Here is a 17,233-nt window from a genome sequence, read left to right as displayed (position 1 = left end):
TTGGCATTGATTCATGCCCAATTTTAAATGACCTGGGACGAAATAATCCTGAGCCAGATATCATCACTCATTCTTTTAGCATTTTTTGTCAGTTTTCTTAGTTTCATGTTTCTTCTGCTGAGGATATCACTTTGGACAAATCCTAGTTCACCAATTTCCTTCCACCTTCATCTCTATCCCCTTGACTATTAAAACCAGGGTTAGATTATCTTTGTTGTCATCAAAGCTGCACTAACATTGTAACTTATCTTGCCAAGAATGATGCCATACTGAAATGTGAGGAAATGAATGGGATTTTGTGGAATGTCAAGCCCTCTTAGAAGAATGTGCTGCTTTTAATGCTCTCTCGTTCCAAATAGGACATTTATATTGGAATCAGGGATTAGGAATTCACAGGGTGTTTTTGCATCCGGATACATTAAAGCTGTCATAAAATCATCATACAATATTTTTTATGTTTTTTTTTTTCGTATAAGGATTAATTGACCATCTGGGAATAAATAAATGTCAAGTATTACTGCCCCGAATTGGTCAGATAGTTATAAAGTAGGTTAAGTTGCCAGTTTCACTTTCAGTTTCAAGAATCTGGCATGCTGGGCTGAGTGAACCTTCACCAGTGTGGACAAGATCGCATAGTGTAAGATTAAGTGATGTCATTATTGTGTAATTGCTCTGATATTTGAGTCCTGGTTCTGTCGGTTCTGTATCAGTGGTGCACATGCATGGTATACATGGCATGTGAAAGCTGAATTACAAGTGTAGCAACATCTTTTCCATATGTCCAAAGAATCAGTGACAGTCTGGCTTACCTAGAAAAATAATGATGCAACAGTTCTAAATGCATAGCTAGGTGTTATTTTTCTATGGTACTAGGTCTTTCTACACCACTGATATGAAAAAAAGCTACACAATATTGTGATAGGGTTATAACCAGCGGCTATGCAATGGGCTGGTCTGAGAATTGCATGCTATGACAAACTTAAGCAACAATAGCACAATTTTACAGGATTCAGGCAATATTTTTTTTACAATAGGTAACAAAAATCTTTATAATGTTAGTAGATGGTGTTATTTTAGATTTCCCTCCATGACTATCCATGTTTTTGCCAATCATGTTTGCCCTTAAATAAGACTTGTGTAGGAACCTTCTTTTAGACAGCTCACTGAGTGCATGGCAATGGGTGGGGGAGGGGCAGTGCTGTGTTATTGTAGGGTCTATCCAATTGCAGATGGCAGTAACTCTGTTTCTGGTTCGTGGACCAGATCTGGATGTCTGGTTTGGGTATCCCTAGGGCTGTATTTTTGCTTTTGCAGATGATGTGATTCTGTTTGCAGCTTCAATCCGTGAATTTAGGCATACACTGAATCGGTTCTCAGGCTAGTGTGAAACAGCATGAATGAGAGTCAGCTCCATTAAACCTGAGGCCATGGCAGCAGTTATGAGGGCACTACGGATTTGGGTGGAGAAGTGCTTGATTTGCTGGTCAACCCACATCTTGATGCTCACTGTGATCATGACCAAAAGAACAAAATCCTGAATACAAGCAGATGAAAAAGGCTTCCTCCATAGAGCTGCTGGGCTCAGTCTTAGAAGGTCAAGTAGCTTGGGTAGACACTGTTATAAAACTGCTCCACATCAAAAGGAGTTAGCTGAGGTGATTCTAATAGAAGGTTCCCAGGAGGCTGACCTAGAACATGCTGGAGTAGTTATTTATCTCTTCTGGCCTGGTAACAGCTGGGGATGTCTCAGAATTAGACTGAGAGTGTTACAGGGGAGAGAGATAGGTAGTTTTCACCCTGGACCTTTTGTTTCCGTGGCCTGATCTTGGATAAGCAGAACAGAATGGATAAATGGATATATGTTTAGATGAATGGATTGTAAACTGTCGGTTATCTATTGCTAAGGTATGCTATTTCTAGACAGAAAACAGAAAAAGATCTACCAAACTGAAGACTATGACCCTAAAACTGTGATATGAACCAAAGCTTGGAATTTTTCAATGTTCCGCTTCAAACATCTGCTTTTGACAAAAGCTATGATTCAAATAATGTGTGCAGTTGAACAAATTTTCAAAAACAGTCGGAGAAATGACTCAACTAATGATTATTTTTGCTTACAGTTTTCAGTTGTCTTAAACTGAATTTACTACACTCAATAAGAAACTTCACTTGCCTGTTGGTTCTGCTGGTAGCTCCTATCAATAATACTGCACAAAGAAACTGAGACAACAAAACATGACAAAGCATGATTGTTGATTTAAGAGCTTATGGCATTCTATACAATAAGGCATTGCTTTAATGAAAAACACTGGACAAACATTTCACAGTTTAATAAATTTTTTGATTGGCAAGTGACATCTCGTCAATCAAGCGTGACGCCATCTTCATACTGATTGGTTTTGTCAAACTCAATACCGAATACGAATATTCGGCCTATATAATTCACAACGCTGAAGGCCTGATTTGTTGAGATGGATCAAGTGGCCAATTAAGAACAGAGCAAAGAATCAACGTCAAGCAAATTCAATCAGCCATTTCACACAGAGTCATTCTATTCAACAAGCAGGATTTGAAAAGAAACAAAAACATACTCCCAATGCACATATTATATCCACATAATTTGTAGACATCGGTGGAAATAATACTAATCTGGGAATTTTCCTTATCTAAAATAAAAATTAATAAATGGAAACGCCCAGAAAATTTCACTTTGGAAAAAAGTCCAGAGGGCCAACTTTTATTGTATTATGCAGCTAAAATAGCCTATTTACAATGATCTATAATGTGCAACAAAATAGCCTGTTTTCACTATTAGTCTATGCTGATATGTTCTGGCTGTTTGTAAAAGAAGAAGAGAAAACTTAATCCAAAAAATGGGAATTCATTAATTGTGCTTTTCAACCCACAAATCCCCTTCATTATTGAAATGGGACAATTTTAAGAGGCACCAATCGAAGTGCTTACATCAGATAATGAGTATCTCTAAAGCTATAACAAAGACTGAAAATACAAATAGTAAATATAGTTTATTTATATAGTTAGAAAGGTCATACAATTCCCTTCGAGTCCTATGTCAAGTTTAAAAAATATTTTCTTCACTCTGTCATATGTCCGGCAAGAAGGATCTTTGTGTCAAAGCGCAAAGCCCTTATGATACTCTCAGTGAAAAAAGTATTTGCCGAGGATTTTCCTAGTCATCCAAATTCTGGATCAAACAGAAAGCTTGTGCTAAAAAACAACAAGAATAGTTTTAATGACAGATGCTGATATTGTTCGTTCACATTTGTGTTGCCTTTCAAGAATCGTCTAACACTGTCGTTAAACAGTTACCTCATTCTTACTGGCAGTGCGGTATGTGTGGTGGTGCCCGGGAATGTACTGTAGGTGGTCGACCGTGTGTGTTCGTCGAGAAGCAAACGCCTGCCTCTTAGACGTGGACGTGCCAGCATGATGGTTGACCATCAGCGTGTTGTACGAGTCATTGGAGGCACTGGGTTGGGAGTGCATCTTTGTCACCTTGTGGCGGTCCATGACTGGTGTGGTAGGCATTAGCATGTCAGCATGTGACATTGCCCGTGCCATGGCCTTCTCCCGGAACTTGTCACGCCTCATCGCCGGGGACAGCAGTGGATCCTGGGAGTGTAGGCGGTCTGCCGAAAGCAGCTGCTCATTTGAGAGATTGCGGCTGCTTCCATATGCTGCAGCTGCCATGGCGCCATATGATGATAAGCTGTAATCTCCACGTCGTGGTGTCCTGGGAGGAGACAGGACGTGGTCTTGGGACATGGCCCTCTGTACCCGTCGGGGACGTTGCCGCTGCTGGTGTTGCTGGTGCTGGTGGGGTTCAGCATTCAGCTTCACCATGTGGGTTGGACCCCGGCCACCAAAGTCAGGATGAAGATGTTTTCTTGGGTAGTAATCATCCATGTTTTTGTCACCTGTGTAGTAGAAAGATATCAATTTGTCAGAAAGAGACACGCAAGATTTTCTTGGTTAAAATAAATAAAAAAACCTGTTTTGTAATGGTGTTAGAACCTGTTGGAAATAACATTTTAGCCCTAAAAACTAGAAGTTCCACATTTTGTGGAATCTTTAAGGGACAGAACAAGGCACCCACAGTTTTCCTACAAAATGTCTCCTGTAAGTAAAATATTGCACACTAGAAGACACATACCAACAAGTTCTGTGTTGAGGATTTGATGTGCTTTAGTGTTTATAATAAGTTCATATTGAACTTACTACCACTTACTAGCCACTTCTCCAGTGGCTGACATATCCTAAATATATGCCTCAAATAGGTTGCGATCATGCATAAAGTCATTCATAGATTCTCCCTGAAAAAGTCCAGAATCTGGATTCATTACACACTGTCCATGCACTGACATTTGGTCGGTCGTAACAGCCAGTATGATATATATCATTATTGCTTCGAGGCTATTTGGCTTAAATACAGTTTTATTTGAAGTCTAGAATGAGTTTAATTGACAATGATGTTAAGACCTTCCCAGCACAAGAGACAGTGGATTTGATTTTAATCAAAACTATTTACACAAATATTATTTAAAAGCAACAACAAAGCCATATCTTCAGGCTTGACAAAACGGTCATTTTAAATCTATCCATCATGTTAAATAACACAAAGAAACAACAAAAGAGTCATTGACAAGCATTCTTAAAAAGTGTTCTAACCCCCACGGTGGAGGTGACTGGACAGTACAGGAAAAGCTCCTTATTTTAGTTAAGTTTTTCTCAGATCAGGACATACAACAAAAACCATGGTTACTAAGAAAGTGCCCCTTGCTTTAGTGCTCCTTTTCGCTTTTTTGTCTTCTTAGTCACGTGCTGCTCATGGCAGATTTGTTGTTTTCCTTTTAAAAGAGAATGGTTCATCTCCACTGTTGCCCTATTGCTGAAGATGAGGAATTTCTGCAAAGTCAATGACTTGATGCAGTCGGCTTCCTTATACAGATAACATTTGAAACATCAAAAGGATACAGGGCAGCATAATTTGAATTTTATTAGGTATGAATTGGATTTAAATTGAACTTGGGTTTGCTTTTGGATTGTAAAGTCCCTTGAAATGACACTGGTTCCGTATAAAGAACATGGACTTAGACAGAATTATACTGACAGCTATAATCTGTTTGTAAAGCAGCACTAGATATAAAAAAGGTATTACTCAGCATTGTTTTGTTCATAATATAAAAATAATTACAGTTCATTTTTAGGTTTCCAATATTTTCTGATGTCCTGGATTATTAGTTTGACAGCTACACCTATTAATAGCTTATACAGCTATAGCTATGTGAAGCTACAGATTTACAGATATGTTTAATCTCGTTAAATGTGTTATTTAATGGGATTAAACCTAAATTGGTAACTGCAGTTTAATTTGTTTCGTTGGCCTACAGTAATAATAATAATAATAATCATCTTTATTGGTCATTGCACATGTACATTACAACAAAATTTGTCCTCTGCATTTAACCCATCCCTTATAGGGAGCAGTGTGCTGCCATTGTGTGGCACCTGGGGAGCATTCTGGGGCCTAAAGTGGATATCTGTGGGATTGGAACCTGGCCCCTTGTGTCCCCTCCAGAACACAAACCTCCTGTTCTAACCACTAGGCCACCACTCCCCTGTAAGTTTAGGCTTCCAAAGAAATGATTCTTAATCAAGTTATTTAATAACTTGGTAGATTTTTCTGTTGCTTTTAAGACATGCTGGTGATAATGACTGATTCAAAGCGTGCTTGACAGCAAAAATAATAAAGAAAATAATATTTTATTTTGTTTTTGAAATGATCTTTGTTTTCTCACAGATGGCAGGCTTGGATGACATAGGTCACCATATCTGCCTGTGCATTTCTAATGAAGACAACCCAACTCTGACCTGTGGCGATGCACATCAGCAGGGGAGAGAGAACCAACCAATCGTTGGCCCTCGGCTCCAGCGATTGGTCAGAGGGAGATATTCATTTTTAAAGCATTTTTAATAGCCCTGTACTCACACGAGGAAGGAAAATATAGACTTTAAATGATCTCTTAATACAGTAAAAACAAAAAAATATTCATACCTCTGTCAGATATAGATAAGTAATTTTAAGTATATTTAATTTTACCAATAGTTTCTTTTGTCTGGAAATATTAATATTTAGGATTGGTAAGGCCAGAATCCTGACTAGATTCCAACAGAGAATCTTTGGAGGAAGCTAAAGATTAGGGTGATGGCAAGGAGGCCTTTCAACCTCAAAGACTTGGAACTTATTGCATAAAAATGATGGTCAAAAATGCAACTGGAAACGTGCTTGAAGCTGCCCAGTGGCATTTAGCTGTAATGCCATTAAAGGCTTTTTTTTTAATTGATTACAGAATAAGTGATCAAATATTTTCAACATGCTGTTTTTTCTTGAAATGTAAATAAAACCAGAATATTTTTTTGCAGTTTGTCTTGTTACTTTCTGATGTCTCTGTTATTTCCTATCTGAAACAAACTTCTGGTTGAATGAAAACACCATTAAACCCAAATCTGCCAGGGGTATGAATCATTTGGGTTTATGTATTCATATTTGGGCCAGTTTACCTACAAATGCATGCTACATTGAATGCACTTTAATGGACAACACCTGAGCTAGTTCAGGAAGTGAACTCAAGTTACGCTGCTGCTCCACTCATGATCATTCTCACACTCTGGAGAATATGTCAAGCATACCCTGATGAGCTAGCTGGTCTATTTAAGCTGCAAAAACTTCAGTTGCACTCTGCATTTCATACACTGGTCCTTGACTGGCTGCGTCTGAGTCTGCCAGGTTCAGCTTGCTTGTCTTTGTTCCCTCCCCCACTCCATCACCCTTCCCAGAGGTCAGAGATCCTCCCTCTTTACCTGACATGCAGAAAGCACATTTAGGGGGTAAAGATGCACTCATTACTCCATGACACACATATTAAGCAGCGTGGGCATGGAGTGGTGAAATCGAAGCCTAAATCTCGTCCAAAAACTTCTACTATATCAGCTGATATATTTAAGCACTTACATGTGAGTTGTCTGAGTGAACTGCCATTTGATTAATATCCTATTTGTAATGAGCATACAAATGCCATGCAAGATACACTTAACACAACTAAGATAATTAAAGGATGACTATGCTCATATATCATCCCAGCAACAATGATAAAACACAGCACCGCACTTTGCTATTAGGCTCCCAAATTGGAATCAGAGCTGCAAACACTAAATTGCCACAAACAGCTAATTAAACTCGAGCTCCCACTTTACTAAATTACATTCTGTCCATCCAGTATATTTATATATCAGATGTTGATCACAAAACACTGTAATCATGTAATGCACTAACACTTATGAAACTGGTGGAACATTGATTATAAAGTGATCTTTAGAGGTTTGGAACAGCAGACTTGCAATTTAAATGCATTTGAGAGGAGGGGTCGGGATTAAAAATACCTTCAGTATCCAGATTGGTGTTTTAATCCCTTTTAGGGTGTTTAAGGTGACATCACAGCTATAAGGCAGCATTTCTGCAGCGTGCTCTATCTCTCTCTTGTTAACGGCGAAGGGCAAAAAGGAGGAAAAGTTTCTCTGGTGTTCTCTCTCTTTCACACACACACACACACACACACACACACACACACACACACACACACACACAGTAATTTAAATCTGCTAATTTATACATTGGAAATAAACCATACTAATTTAATTTGGTAATCATTATCTTTCCAGATGGTTTTATTAAATAAAGAACTAATCATAATCATTTTTGGCATGTTTCCTCATTAAAAGATTTAAATACATTAAAAGAAGTACATTCTTTTTACCTCTTCTGACATACAAAAACTGCTTTCCTCTAAAGCCTTTGAAAATGTACTTTATGGACCTGCTGGATTTAGCCTCAACAAGCTCTAGTGCCTCGCAACTGATGCCCTGAATCTTCAAAGTATGAATGTTTACATATTGACCTCTTCTTGACCTCAAGAAGTTGTCTGAATGCCTGCCAATCACTGTAATGGTCTCTCATATGAGTCTCTCATAAGCTTTTAAAATAATCCATTAATAGTCATAACTGCACAGTGGTGCAGTTGGTAGCACTGTTGCCTTGCAGCAAGAAGGTCCTGGGTTCGATTCCCAGCTGGGGGTCTTTCTGCATGGAGTTTGCATGTTCTCCCTGTGCATGTGTGGGTTCTCACTGGGTACTCTGGCTTCCTCCCATAGTCCAAAGACATGACTGTTAGGTTAATTGTTCACTCTAAATTGCCCTTAGGTGTATGAATGAGTGTGTGCATGGTTGTTTGTGTGTTGCCCTGCGATGGACTGGTGACCTGTCCAGGGTGTACCCTGCCTCTTGCCCATAGACTGCTGGAGATAGGCACCAGCTTCCCTGTGACCCACTATGGAATAAGCAGTAGAAAATGACTGACTAGTCATAACTGAAAATTTTGGTTATCATCCTAAACCTTTAACATGAACTTGCCTTTTTGTTTAGTAGAATGATTGCATGTTTAAAACTTTGACACAGCTTCAGCCTGGAGATATGTTTATGTGCAATTATGTTTTTCATCTAAAATAATAGAATTTATCCTAATTATTAGCAGTTTAGTACCAAGTCTGCTTCTGATTGGTTGATTCACACCTCATGATGACTCCTTACCTGGAAGCTCTGGCTGCCGAGAGCTGAGCAGACCCGTGTTCTGACTAACTCAGGAGATACAAATGGAATCAGAACCATGAAGAGGTTTTGACCCACTGAGAGAACAAGATTTCTGATTAATTTGTCCAGATTTTGCTACATAAGTCTGATCTTGTGTGAAATTCCTGCAAAAATGTCATTTCATTTTTCATTTGTACTTCATGGTTCTGAACCTTCACTGAGGAACTGCAAAGAGATTTAGTGAACTGAACCAGAACCAAGAGGCTTACAGTCTTGGTGATGTTTAGGCCTGAACAAACTAACAAACTAACTGGGAAGATTTATCCGGCTCACTGAGCCAAGAGAGAGGAGTGATTTAGTCGGTCTCGTGCACGAGGCAATGGCCGGATTCCAGACCACAAAGAAGACGTTGTTATTTGCTGTTATATTGTGGGCGGTTCTGATGTTTTGTTTCTTAAAATTTGGTGGCTCTGGTGTTGAAAGCAGTCAGATTAAAGGTTGTACTAAAACTTTGAATATTTCCTCCTTGTTTTCCTTCACACAAACCTTCCCATGATATTACCTTTAGGTATAGGTAGCTCAGACGTTACGCTGCAAGGCACGTTTTTAAACTCCAGAGAGACCAATAAACTACTTTTCTGAATGTTTAAAATTCTCATTCAAAAAGCTTAACCTTTCATTTATGGTTGTAGAGTTATTCTAGCATTTTGGTTTTTAATTTGGGTGTGTTTATGTTTACTTAATGAAATAATTAGAGTTCAGAGCCCAGAGTCCATCCTTCAGCCAGATTTTCGACTGATTATGTTAGTTCACCAACACTACACTCAATTGTAGAAAACACACAAAAGACTGTATAAAAAATTTCAAAAATGGAAACGCAGTGTCTGAAAAATTAAGTATACCTTTGCTACTTCTGCAGGGATTCAGAAAAGTAGCGGGCAGGTCCTGTTAATTAAATGGCACTTATAAACTAATCATCATCAATGTGACAACTTCAATCTGGGAAGAGGTAAAAGACTATTTCTGAACTATTTGAGGTCATCATTCTGCATAAATAAAAACTATTCAAAGGTGAAAACCATTTAAGACAGCTGTGATTCTTTCCTAAACTGGACATCCAAGCAAATTAGTCTCCAGGTCACATCATGCAAGAGTGAAAGAAATAGCAAAAAGCCCAGGGGGTCCAAGTCAGACTCCACAAGAGTCCTGCCAAAATGTTCTTTGGGCAAATGAGACCAAAGAAGAGCTGTTTGGACCGCATTGTGTTTGGACAAAATCAAACATCATATTGGAAGAAAAACCTCTTTCCAACTGTCAAGCACGACGATGGCTATCTGGTGATTTGGGTATAGAGTCGTTGAAGAAAGAAAGCAACACTTCAAAGGAGAGGGAGCCAAAAATCCTCCAAAATGGTGAATGTGGCTGTGCTTAGTTTTTCACACAGCTTTTTCATTTGCGTGTTCTTTCTTCTACATATAATGAAAGTGTGGGATCTGTTGTGTGTTTTTGTGGGTTTAATAATTTTACAACCTGGAAATGATCAAATAATTTTTATTATGTCCTGATATGAAAAACCTTGGAAGCTGAAAGAGGGTGTACTTTTTTTGCCATAGCTGTTGCCCCTTTGTAGTTTAGCCCAGTACATATGTTATGTTTTGAACACACCTCAAACCAGATAAGAGCGAAGCCCTGAGTTGATAAGAGACAGAAACGGCAAGGCACGAAAATGGGAATTTGACCAAAGCACGTTTTTCATTCAAACAACAAGGAAGTGAAAAAAATAAATGACCAATGACATGTTTAAATAGCTTTCTGTCGGTGTACAACGTCTCTTTGCATTCAGACCTTGAGTAGAGGGGAGGCTTTAAAAACCTTTTCTACCCTAGATTCAGTCCAGTGAAAGAATGCTTTTAAGAGAAAGTACAACTGAAGTGTTTGATAAAGAGTTTGGTAATGTTTCTGCTGAAAAATCGTGCTGAATGCTAAATTACTTTTTGGACTGAAGAGGGTTTTATAAAAGATTTACACTCAACAAGTCTGTTAAATGTGATAACAACATAAGCAAAATGTGTTTCTACTGCGGTGCTTGCATAACTTGACTGATAAATCAGCAACAATATGGCAAACAGCAGCTCTGCTTATCTGTTTTTAGAGTCTGATAAATTATGTGCATCTGAAAGCAGAACTGTTTAAGATAAAAGCTGAGGGCAAAACAAAATGTGTGGTTGATTAAAGTCGCCATCCTCTCAAGGAGAGTTAAAAGGTGAAGACGAACCAAACAAAAAAGTAATGATCATACTTTGAAACATCCACACAGTTATTGTTAGTGTGCTTTGCACCAAAATCAATTTTAACCCTTTCATGCCTAGTAGTCACCACAAGCTGTTTTCTGGCATGTGTGTGGGCGTTCATGGATTTGCATTTAAAAACCAATGAAGCTAATTCATTGGACTCTAGTGTGTCACTCAGTAAATGCAAAAATATATATCTTTATATTTTTGTGGCAGTAGTTTCCTTTATTTCATAGTATATTGAGAGGAAATGGGCAGAGATGAAAGGGGTAGAGACATGCAGCAAGGGTCCCAGGGTCGGGAATTGAACCCAGGACAGCTGTGTCGAGGACTCATAGCCTCTGTATATGGTGCACATGCTCTACACCACATGCTGCGCCTGAAAGCAAAAATTTTAAGAATTTGAATTTATGTTAAGAGGAACTTGAAATTTGTCTCCCCTAAAGGGGATATCATGCATCGCTGGAATTTCGTCCATTGCTGGGACTATATTGAAATTATTTCAAAAGCTGCACCTACTCCTGTAGTAAAAGACTTATTTTTGTTACAGTTACAGTTAGTGTCTCTTATCTCGTAAAGCTAAAGTGCTGTACATGTCGGAAAGACAAAGAGTTGAATTTGGGAGGACCAGACAACAAAGACTGAAGCTATATGTACATTAAGATAATCTGTTTTTGAGAACTTTGAGCATAACATATCAGTCTCAGGTTTTAAACCACGCAATCAATGGCATACAATATTAGTTTATTTCATGTTAATCACTTTTAAACCTGACTAAACATGTTTGATCATCTGCAGATGAAGACTCAACGCCGCTCTTAAGCCCTGCCAGTCAGAAGTTCCTTTCGGTTCAAACACACACTAAAGAAAAATTGTTTATAATCTTATGGTCTCTAAATTAGTGGTTATTATGTGACAGCAAATATTTAAACTCAAGAGTGAATCTTGAAAAGACCTTGAGCTGGGATCACACTGTGTGATTATCGGACAACTGGTGATCTCTGCTTGTTCAGAGTGACTCAAACACTCACAGCTGATTTAGTATCGACCAAAGACAACCTGAAACAAATATGAAGCAGTGTCAGAAATGTTCTGGGAAAGTCATGTAGTGTGATCGCTGGTCTCATCTTCATACCTCGGATGACTGTCCAGTTTTTCCCAGGTATGAGCTCTTCCACAGCTGTCCTTCCTCTTCTCAGTGTCTCTCTAATGATAAGAGCCTTTAACACCCAACACTAGCCGTCCATTTTCTGATCGACTGATATCTCTGTTAGACCTGTTTAACAGAATCCTGCTGCAGCATCAAATTGTGCAATCTGGCACCTTTCTTCACGGAGTTACTATCAGGACTTCATTGTGCCAAGTGCTGTCATAATCTTTGGGACTGTGGTTTTGTGTTTTGCTTTATTGTGGTGTCAGTCACTCTTTGCTTTTGTCATTCAGTTCATTCCTTAGTTTTAAGATTCCTCATGTCTTTCTCTGTATTTATTTTCTGCTCTGAGTTGCAGTATTTAGGTTCGTACATCTTAGTTCCTGTTTTATTTTCAAATCTTTCCATGAACTCCGTATTTAATTCATGTTTCCTGTTGCTCCTATTTATGAATTTCTTTGTCCCCCTTGGTTTGAATCTTGATTCATTATTTTAGGTTGTGCCCTGTTTCTGGTTTGTTCTTTTCTGCTTTCTGGGTCTTCGCTTCTCTGGTTCTCTCTGTTCTCCATCAGCCATTTTCTCCTATTTCCTCATTTTTATCTCGGTAACCTCTGCATGTTCCCCTCACAGCTGACATGTATAATACTAGTTAGACCCATCTGTGTTCACACTCCCCAGTTAAGTCTCTCAGTTTCTGTCATTCTCTGCTGGATTCTACTGTTGGTCTCACCCTGGTTTTGTCATTTTTGTAAAATAAAACCTCCACTCAGCCATGCACATCTGTTTGTCCTGCTGTCATTTGGTTCTTCAACAAACTATGACATGTTCAAGCCCTGTATGATGTTTGAAGTCAGTGGCGCTTGCAGTCGGATGCTTCAAAACATCTTTTGTTTTGCAAAAAGAGTTTCAAGCAGCGATGACTAACGGTCCAACACAATTTTCAGTGGTATTAACTATAAACCTCCATGCATATACGGTCTGATGTAAAGCTCGAGGTTTGAATGTATTGCTATGAATTTTTTGAGATTGTAATGTTTTTTTTTTACTGTCATAGAAACCTAGGTAGGTCTTGGTGAGGTCATGATCAGCCGTTATGTTGACCGTCGTCTCCAAATGTTTTTTTCAGTTTATTTAGTCTGTGTCAGGATCTGTCTGTGTGTCTCTTCTGTGTTGTTTTTTTTAGCAGGTTCAGTTGGAGGGTGGAGCTGTGTGCTGCCGTCTCACACCTGTCACCCATTAGGCTCGTTAAGGAAGTTTTTTAAGGAGAAGGTTGCTGAGCATTCGACGTCTGAGTGTCGTCCTTTGTGGTGCCTCCCTGGATCCTTCCGGTGGTTCCGGTGCAGCCTGATCCCGTTTACCTCCTGTGTTTCCCGTTTGGGTTGCAGGCTGACTGCCACCGGCTTCTAGACGCTCAGCCACCAAATCCTGTCCGCCCTCCAATGAACCGCTTACCTCTGGAGAAACACAGACCTGTCCACCAAAGCTGACCTCCCCTCCCGGACTCCTAAATCCTCCAGCAACAGTACGCTTTCGTCACTCTGACTTTGCCTCCACGTTCAAGAAACCTTGCTCACCGTCTGCTTTCCTTCCCCAGAGGACGAACCACTGGAGCAGTCCTGAATTCCTCATTCATGTTATTGCCTCTTCTAAAATAAATATCTTAAACTTCCTTGGTCTCCTGAAAGTTTCAGCATGTGGATCAAAAAGCTTGGTAAAACGATGACAGTCTGAAGTTGTTAAAAGATGCTACAGTAAGAATAATCTCTCCAAAGCTTTTGCAATTGCTACACTTGTCAAATATTTTAAATTAGTCAAGATGCAATGGTGGCTCAGGAGGTAATGGTTTTGGTGGTTAGAGGGCCATGGTGGTGCTGATTGTCACTGGGTAGCCTACCACTGCCAGTGTGTGAAGGTGTATTTGAATGGCTGGATGACTGATCGTAGTGTAAAGCGCTTTCGGATTGTCTGACTTCATGAAGTGAAGGCCATTTACAATTTTTACAAATTAGTCTAGATCAAAATACAATTTACAGCAGTTGTACTAACCAAACAGTCTTGAAAGAGAAGTGTGCTGACTTTTGACCCCTGGATTACAAACCATGTGATCATTTTCAACCCTATTTCATTTTAACATTTGTTGTGATAAATTTCAACTATTTCAGACAACTGTCAGACCAAAAACAAACAAAACACAATGGATGACCGGGTTCTATAGTAAAAAGTGATCGGAAATGGAATAATTTAAACCATCATGTCTGTCCTTGTTCAGTTTATTCAAACACATTTCGTTTAGGAAGCGGTATGTTAAATAATGTCTTTTATAATGCCTTATTAGGCTATATGTAAGTTCTGTTAATTACTGGGGTGCCATTGCTGCTACTGTGTGCAACCATAATTGCTCTGCTATACAGACGACCTGCTGCTTCAATAAAATTAAATCAATAGAGGAAAGACATGAAGCATGCACTGGTCAAACCACATCACAATAAAACTGCTAATCTCACATTGAGGATAATGGACTGTGGTATTGCTGTTATATTAAGGTGCCATTGCGTTGACATATTAAGTATATTCTGCTAAAAAAAAAGCTCTTAATATGTCATTAACAGACATTAGTCACATAACATCGGCTGCAGATGGGAACAAATTACACGGCAATTATATGTAAGCCAGTAGACAAGTCAACGGAGTCGATGGGAACAAGCATGGAGGCTTCAAGCGTTTCGTCGTGCATTTCAAGGGGATTGTTTTTTCTAAAAAATGGGAAAAGGTGAGGGGACATTCTGCATGATCAGCCAGCAGACGTGCAAATGCAGGTTCATCTCAGTAAATTAGAATCTCATTTAAATGTTAATTTGCTTCAGTAATTTATTCCTAAAAGTGAAACTCATAAGATGCAGATTTATTACATACATTGATTTATTTCAATTGCTTGTTTCTGTTAATATTATTGATTATGGCTCACGGGTGATGGAAAACAAAAATAAAATAATTTAATATTACAACAGACCAATAAAAAAATGGGTTTTTGATGAAGAATTCTGGTCCTACTGAGCAGTATGTCCATGTACTGTATAGTATCTGCACTGAGTACTTGGCCTGGGCTCCTTTTGAATGAATTACTGGATCAATGCAGCATGGCTTGGATGAGATTAGCCTGTGGTTCTGCTGAGGTGTTCAGGAAGCCCAGGTTGCCTTAATATTTTCAGCTCGGTTGGTTCTGGTGTCTCTCATCTTCCTCTTGACAATACTTCATAAAGTCTCTGTAGGGTTTGGGTCGGGCCATTGTGCTGGCCAGTCAGACCCAGTTACACTATGGCAATTAAAGCAGGCATTGTGACTTTTGGCAGTGTGGGCTGGTCCTGCTGGAAAATGAAATCAGCATCTCCATAAAGCTTGTCAGCAGAGTGAAGCATGAATTGCTCTAAAATTTCCTGGTAGACAACTGTGCAGACTTTGGACTTGAATAAAACACAGTGGACCAACACCAGCAGATGACATGGCTCCGCAAAACCACTGCTGACTAACAACTTCACTCTGGACCTTAAGCTGCTTAGTTTCTGTTCCGCCTCATTCTTCCTCCAAGAGTTTGGGACCTTGATTTGCAAATAAAATGCACACTTTCCTTCCCCTCAACTTTCCACTAACATGCTTGGATGCAGAACCCTGTGAATAGTAAGGATGTTTAGCAGTTACCGTTTTTGGCATGCCCTCCTTGTGGAGGTTGCCAGTGACTACCTGCTGGACTGGTTTTAAATCCGGACTGTTCTTCATTGGTCCATGTAATATTTAAATTCTCATGGGTCTTTATTAGTTGTAAGTCTTAAGTATAAGATGGTTATTCAAGAAGATGGTCACAGATAGTTACAGATAGTTTTGTTTATCTGGTTGAGAACAGAAGCTTATTTGTTTGCACATTCACTGAGCACCTTGTCTTCACCCATATGTGCTCTACAGGCTGCAAAGTGTCACCGCAGTGATGCCCTTGTTGGGACCATAGCCATGGTTACAACGTGATAGGCCAGTACAGACTTTCAAAATAAATTGCATTAACCTACTTTCGGCACAGCCAGGAAACGGGGTAACTGCGGACTTCCTGTGACGTCACTGTCCAAATAAAAGCACTGCTCTTGCTACATGGACTGAACTTATATAGCGCTTTTCCAGTCATACAGACCGCTCAAAGCGCTTTACACTAGAGCCACATTCACCCAATTGCACTCACTAACGCTCACACCGATATGCAGATCAGTAGGCAACTTGAGGTTAAGTGCCTTGCCCAGGGGCACATTGACCTATGGCAGGAGGAATCAAACCCACAACCTTCTGATTGCAAGACGACTACTCTTCCTACTGAGCCACAGTCGCCTCTTCCATCCAGACTCTGCTGCGAGGTTGGCCGGAGAGACAGCGCGCTAATGTCTCTTTGTCGGCAAACAGACATAACTCTTCAACTGGATCCAAGGGTGTGATACGATCATCGATCATTTACATAAAGTTAAGTACGGATGAATTGCTGTATGTGTATCCGGTATTCATTCAAGAACAGGAATAATTAAGGTACAAGAATTGCCTGATTTTCTCTCTGAGGCCTGCAGAAGCAAACTGTGTTCCAGAGAGTTCCCTGCAGAGACGCTGTCTCCACGAAGCCGAGTGGAGCCATTTTCCCAGTCTGAAGGAAGGACACCGGCACCGCATCACGGTGGTTACAGTAACTGTGCAGTTGGTTGGCGGACAGAACGAGCCGTCTTTCACCCACAGCTATGGAGGTTAGCTGAAGCTAACCCTTTGTTCACCGAGCTTTCTTCAAACTTCGTCGTCGCCCGGACAACTCCTCCTCAATACGGTTCACACGAGGTTAGGGTTTGGGCAGAGAAAGATTTAGGGTGAAATGATCTGAAGGTTTTTTATTTTGTGAAGTTTCGTTTTGTTTGTGTTGAACTCAGCTATCTTGTTGCTAGCAGGCTATCTGCTCACCACGTGCTCAGTTTTGTGTTCTGTGTTTGTGTGTTTTTAAAGTTAAGACAAACTATTTAAGGGTGATTTTAAACACAGAAGATTGATCATAACGCGCCGTCCGTGCTTATGCATTTTAACCCTTTTATTGACGGTATTTTAAAGGTGTGT

At 39.6% G+C, this 17,233-nt stretch overlaps 1 protein-coding gene across 4 annotated transcripts in view; it reads right to left on the bottom strand.

Moving 5' to 3' along the window:
* Positions 1 to 2,315: 2,315 nt before the first annotated feature.
* Positions 2,316 to 17,233, bottom strand: part of LOC124863584 (protein shisa-6-like) — a 104,320-nt gene continuing 89,402 nt past the window's right edge. For all 4 annotated transcript variants that reach the window (XM_047358030.1, XM_047358032.1, XM_047358031.1 and 1 more), the window contains one exon: positions 2,316 to 3,938. In XM_047358030.1, the coding sequence (XP_047213986.1) occupies positions 3,319 to 3,938 (620 nt within the window). In that variant the 3' untranslated portion in view covers positions 2,316 to 3,318. The remainder of the gene's footprint in view (positions 3,939 to 17,233) is intronic.

This window comes from Girardinichthys multiradiatus, chromosome X (genome assembly GCF_021462225.1).
Source record: "Girardinichthys multiradiatus isolate DD_20200921_A chromosome X, DD_fGirMul_XY1, whole genome shotgun sequence".
NCBI classification, from domain to species: Eukaryota; Metazoa; Chordata; class Actinopteri; order Cyprinodontiformes; family Goodeidae; genus Girardinichthys; species Girardinichthys multiradiatus.
Note: the sequence above shows the minus strand (reverse complement) of the source record. Positions and strands in the feature narration are given on the sequence as shown.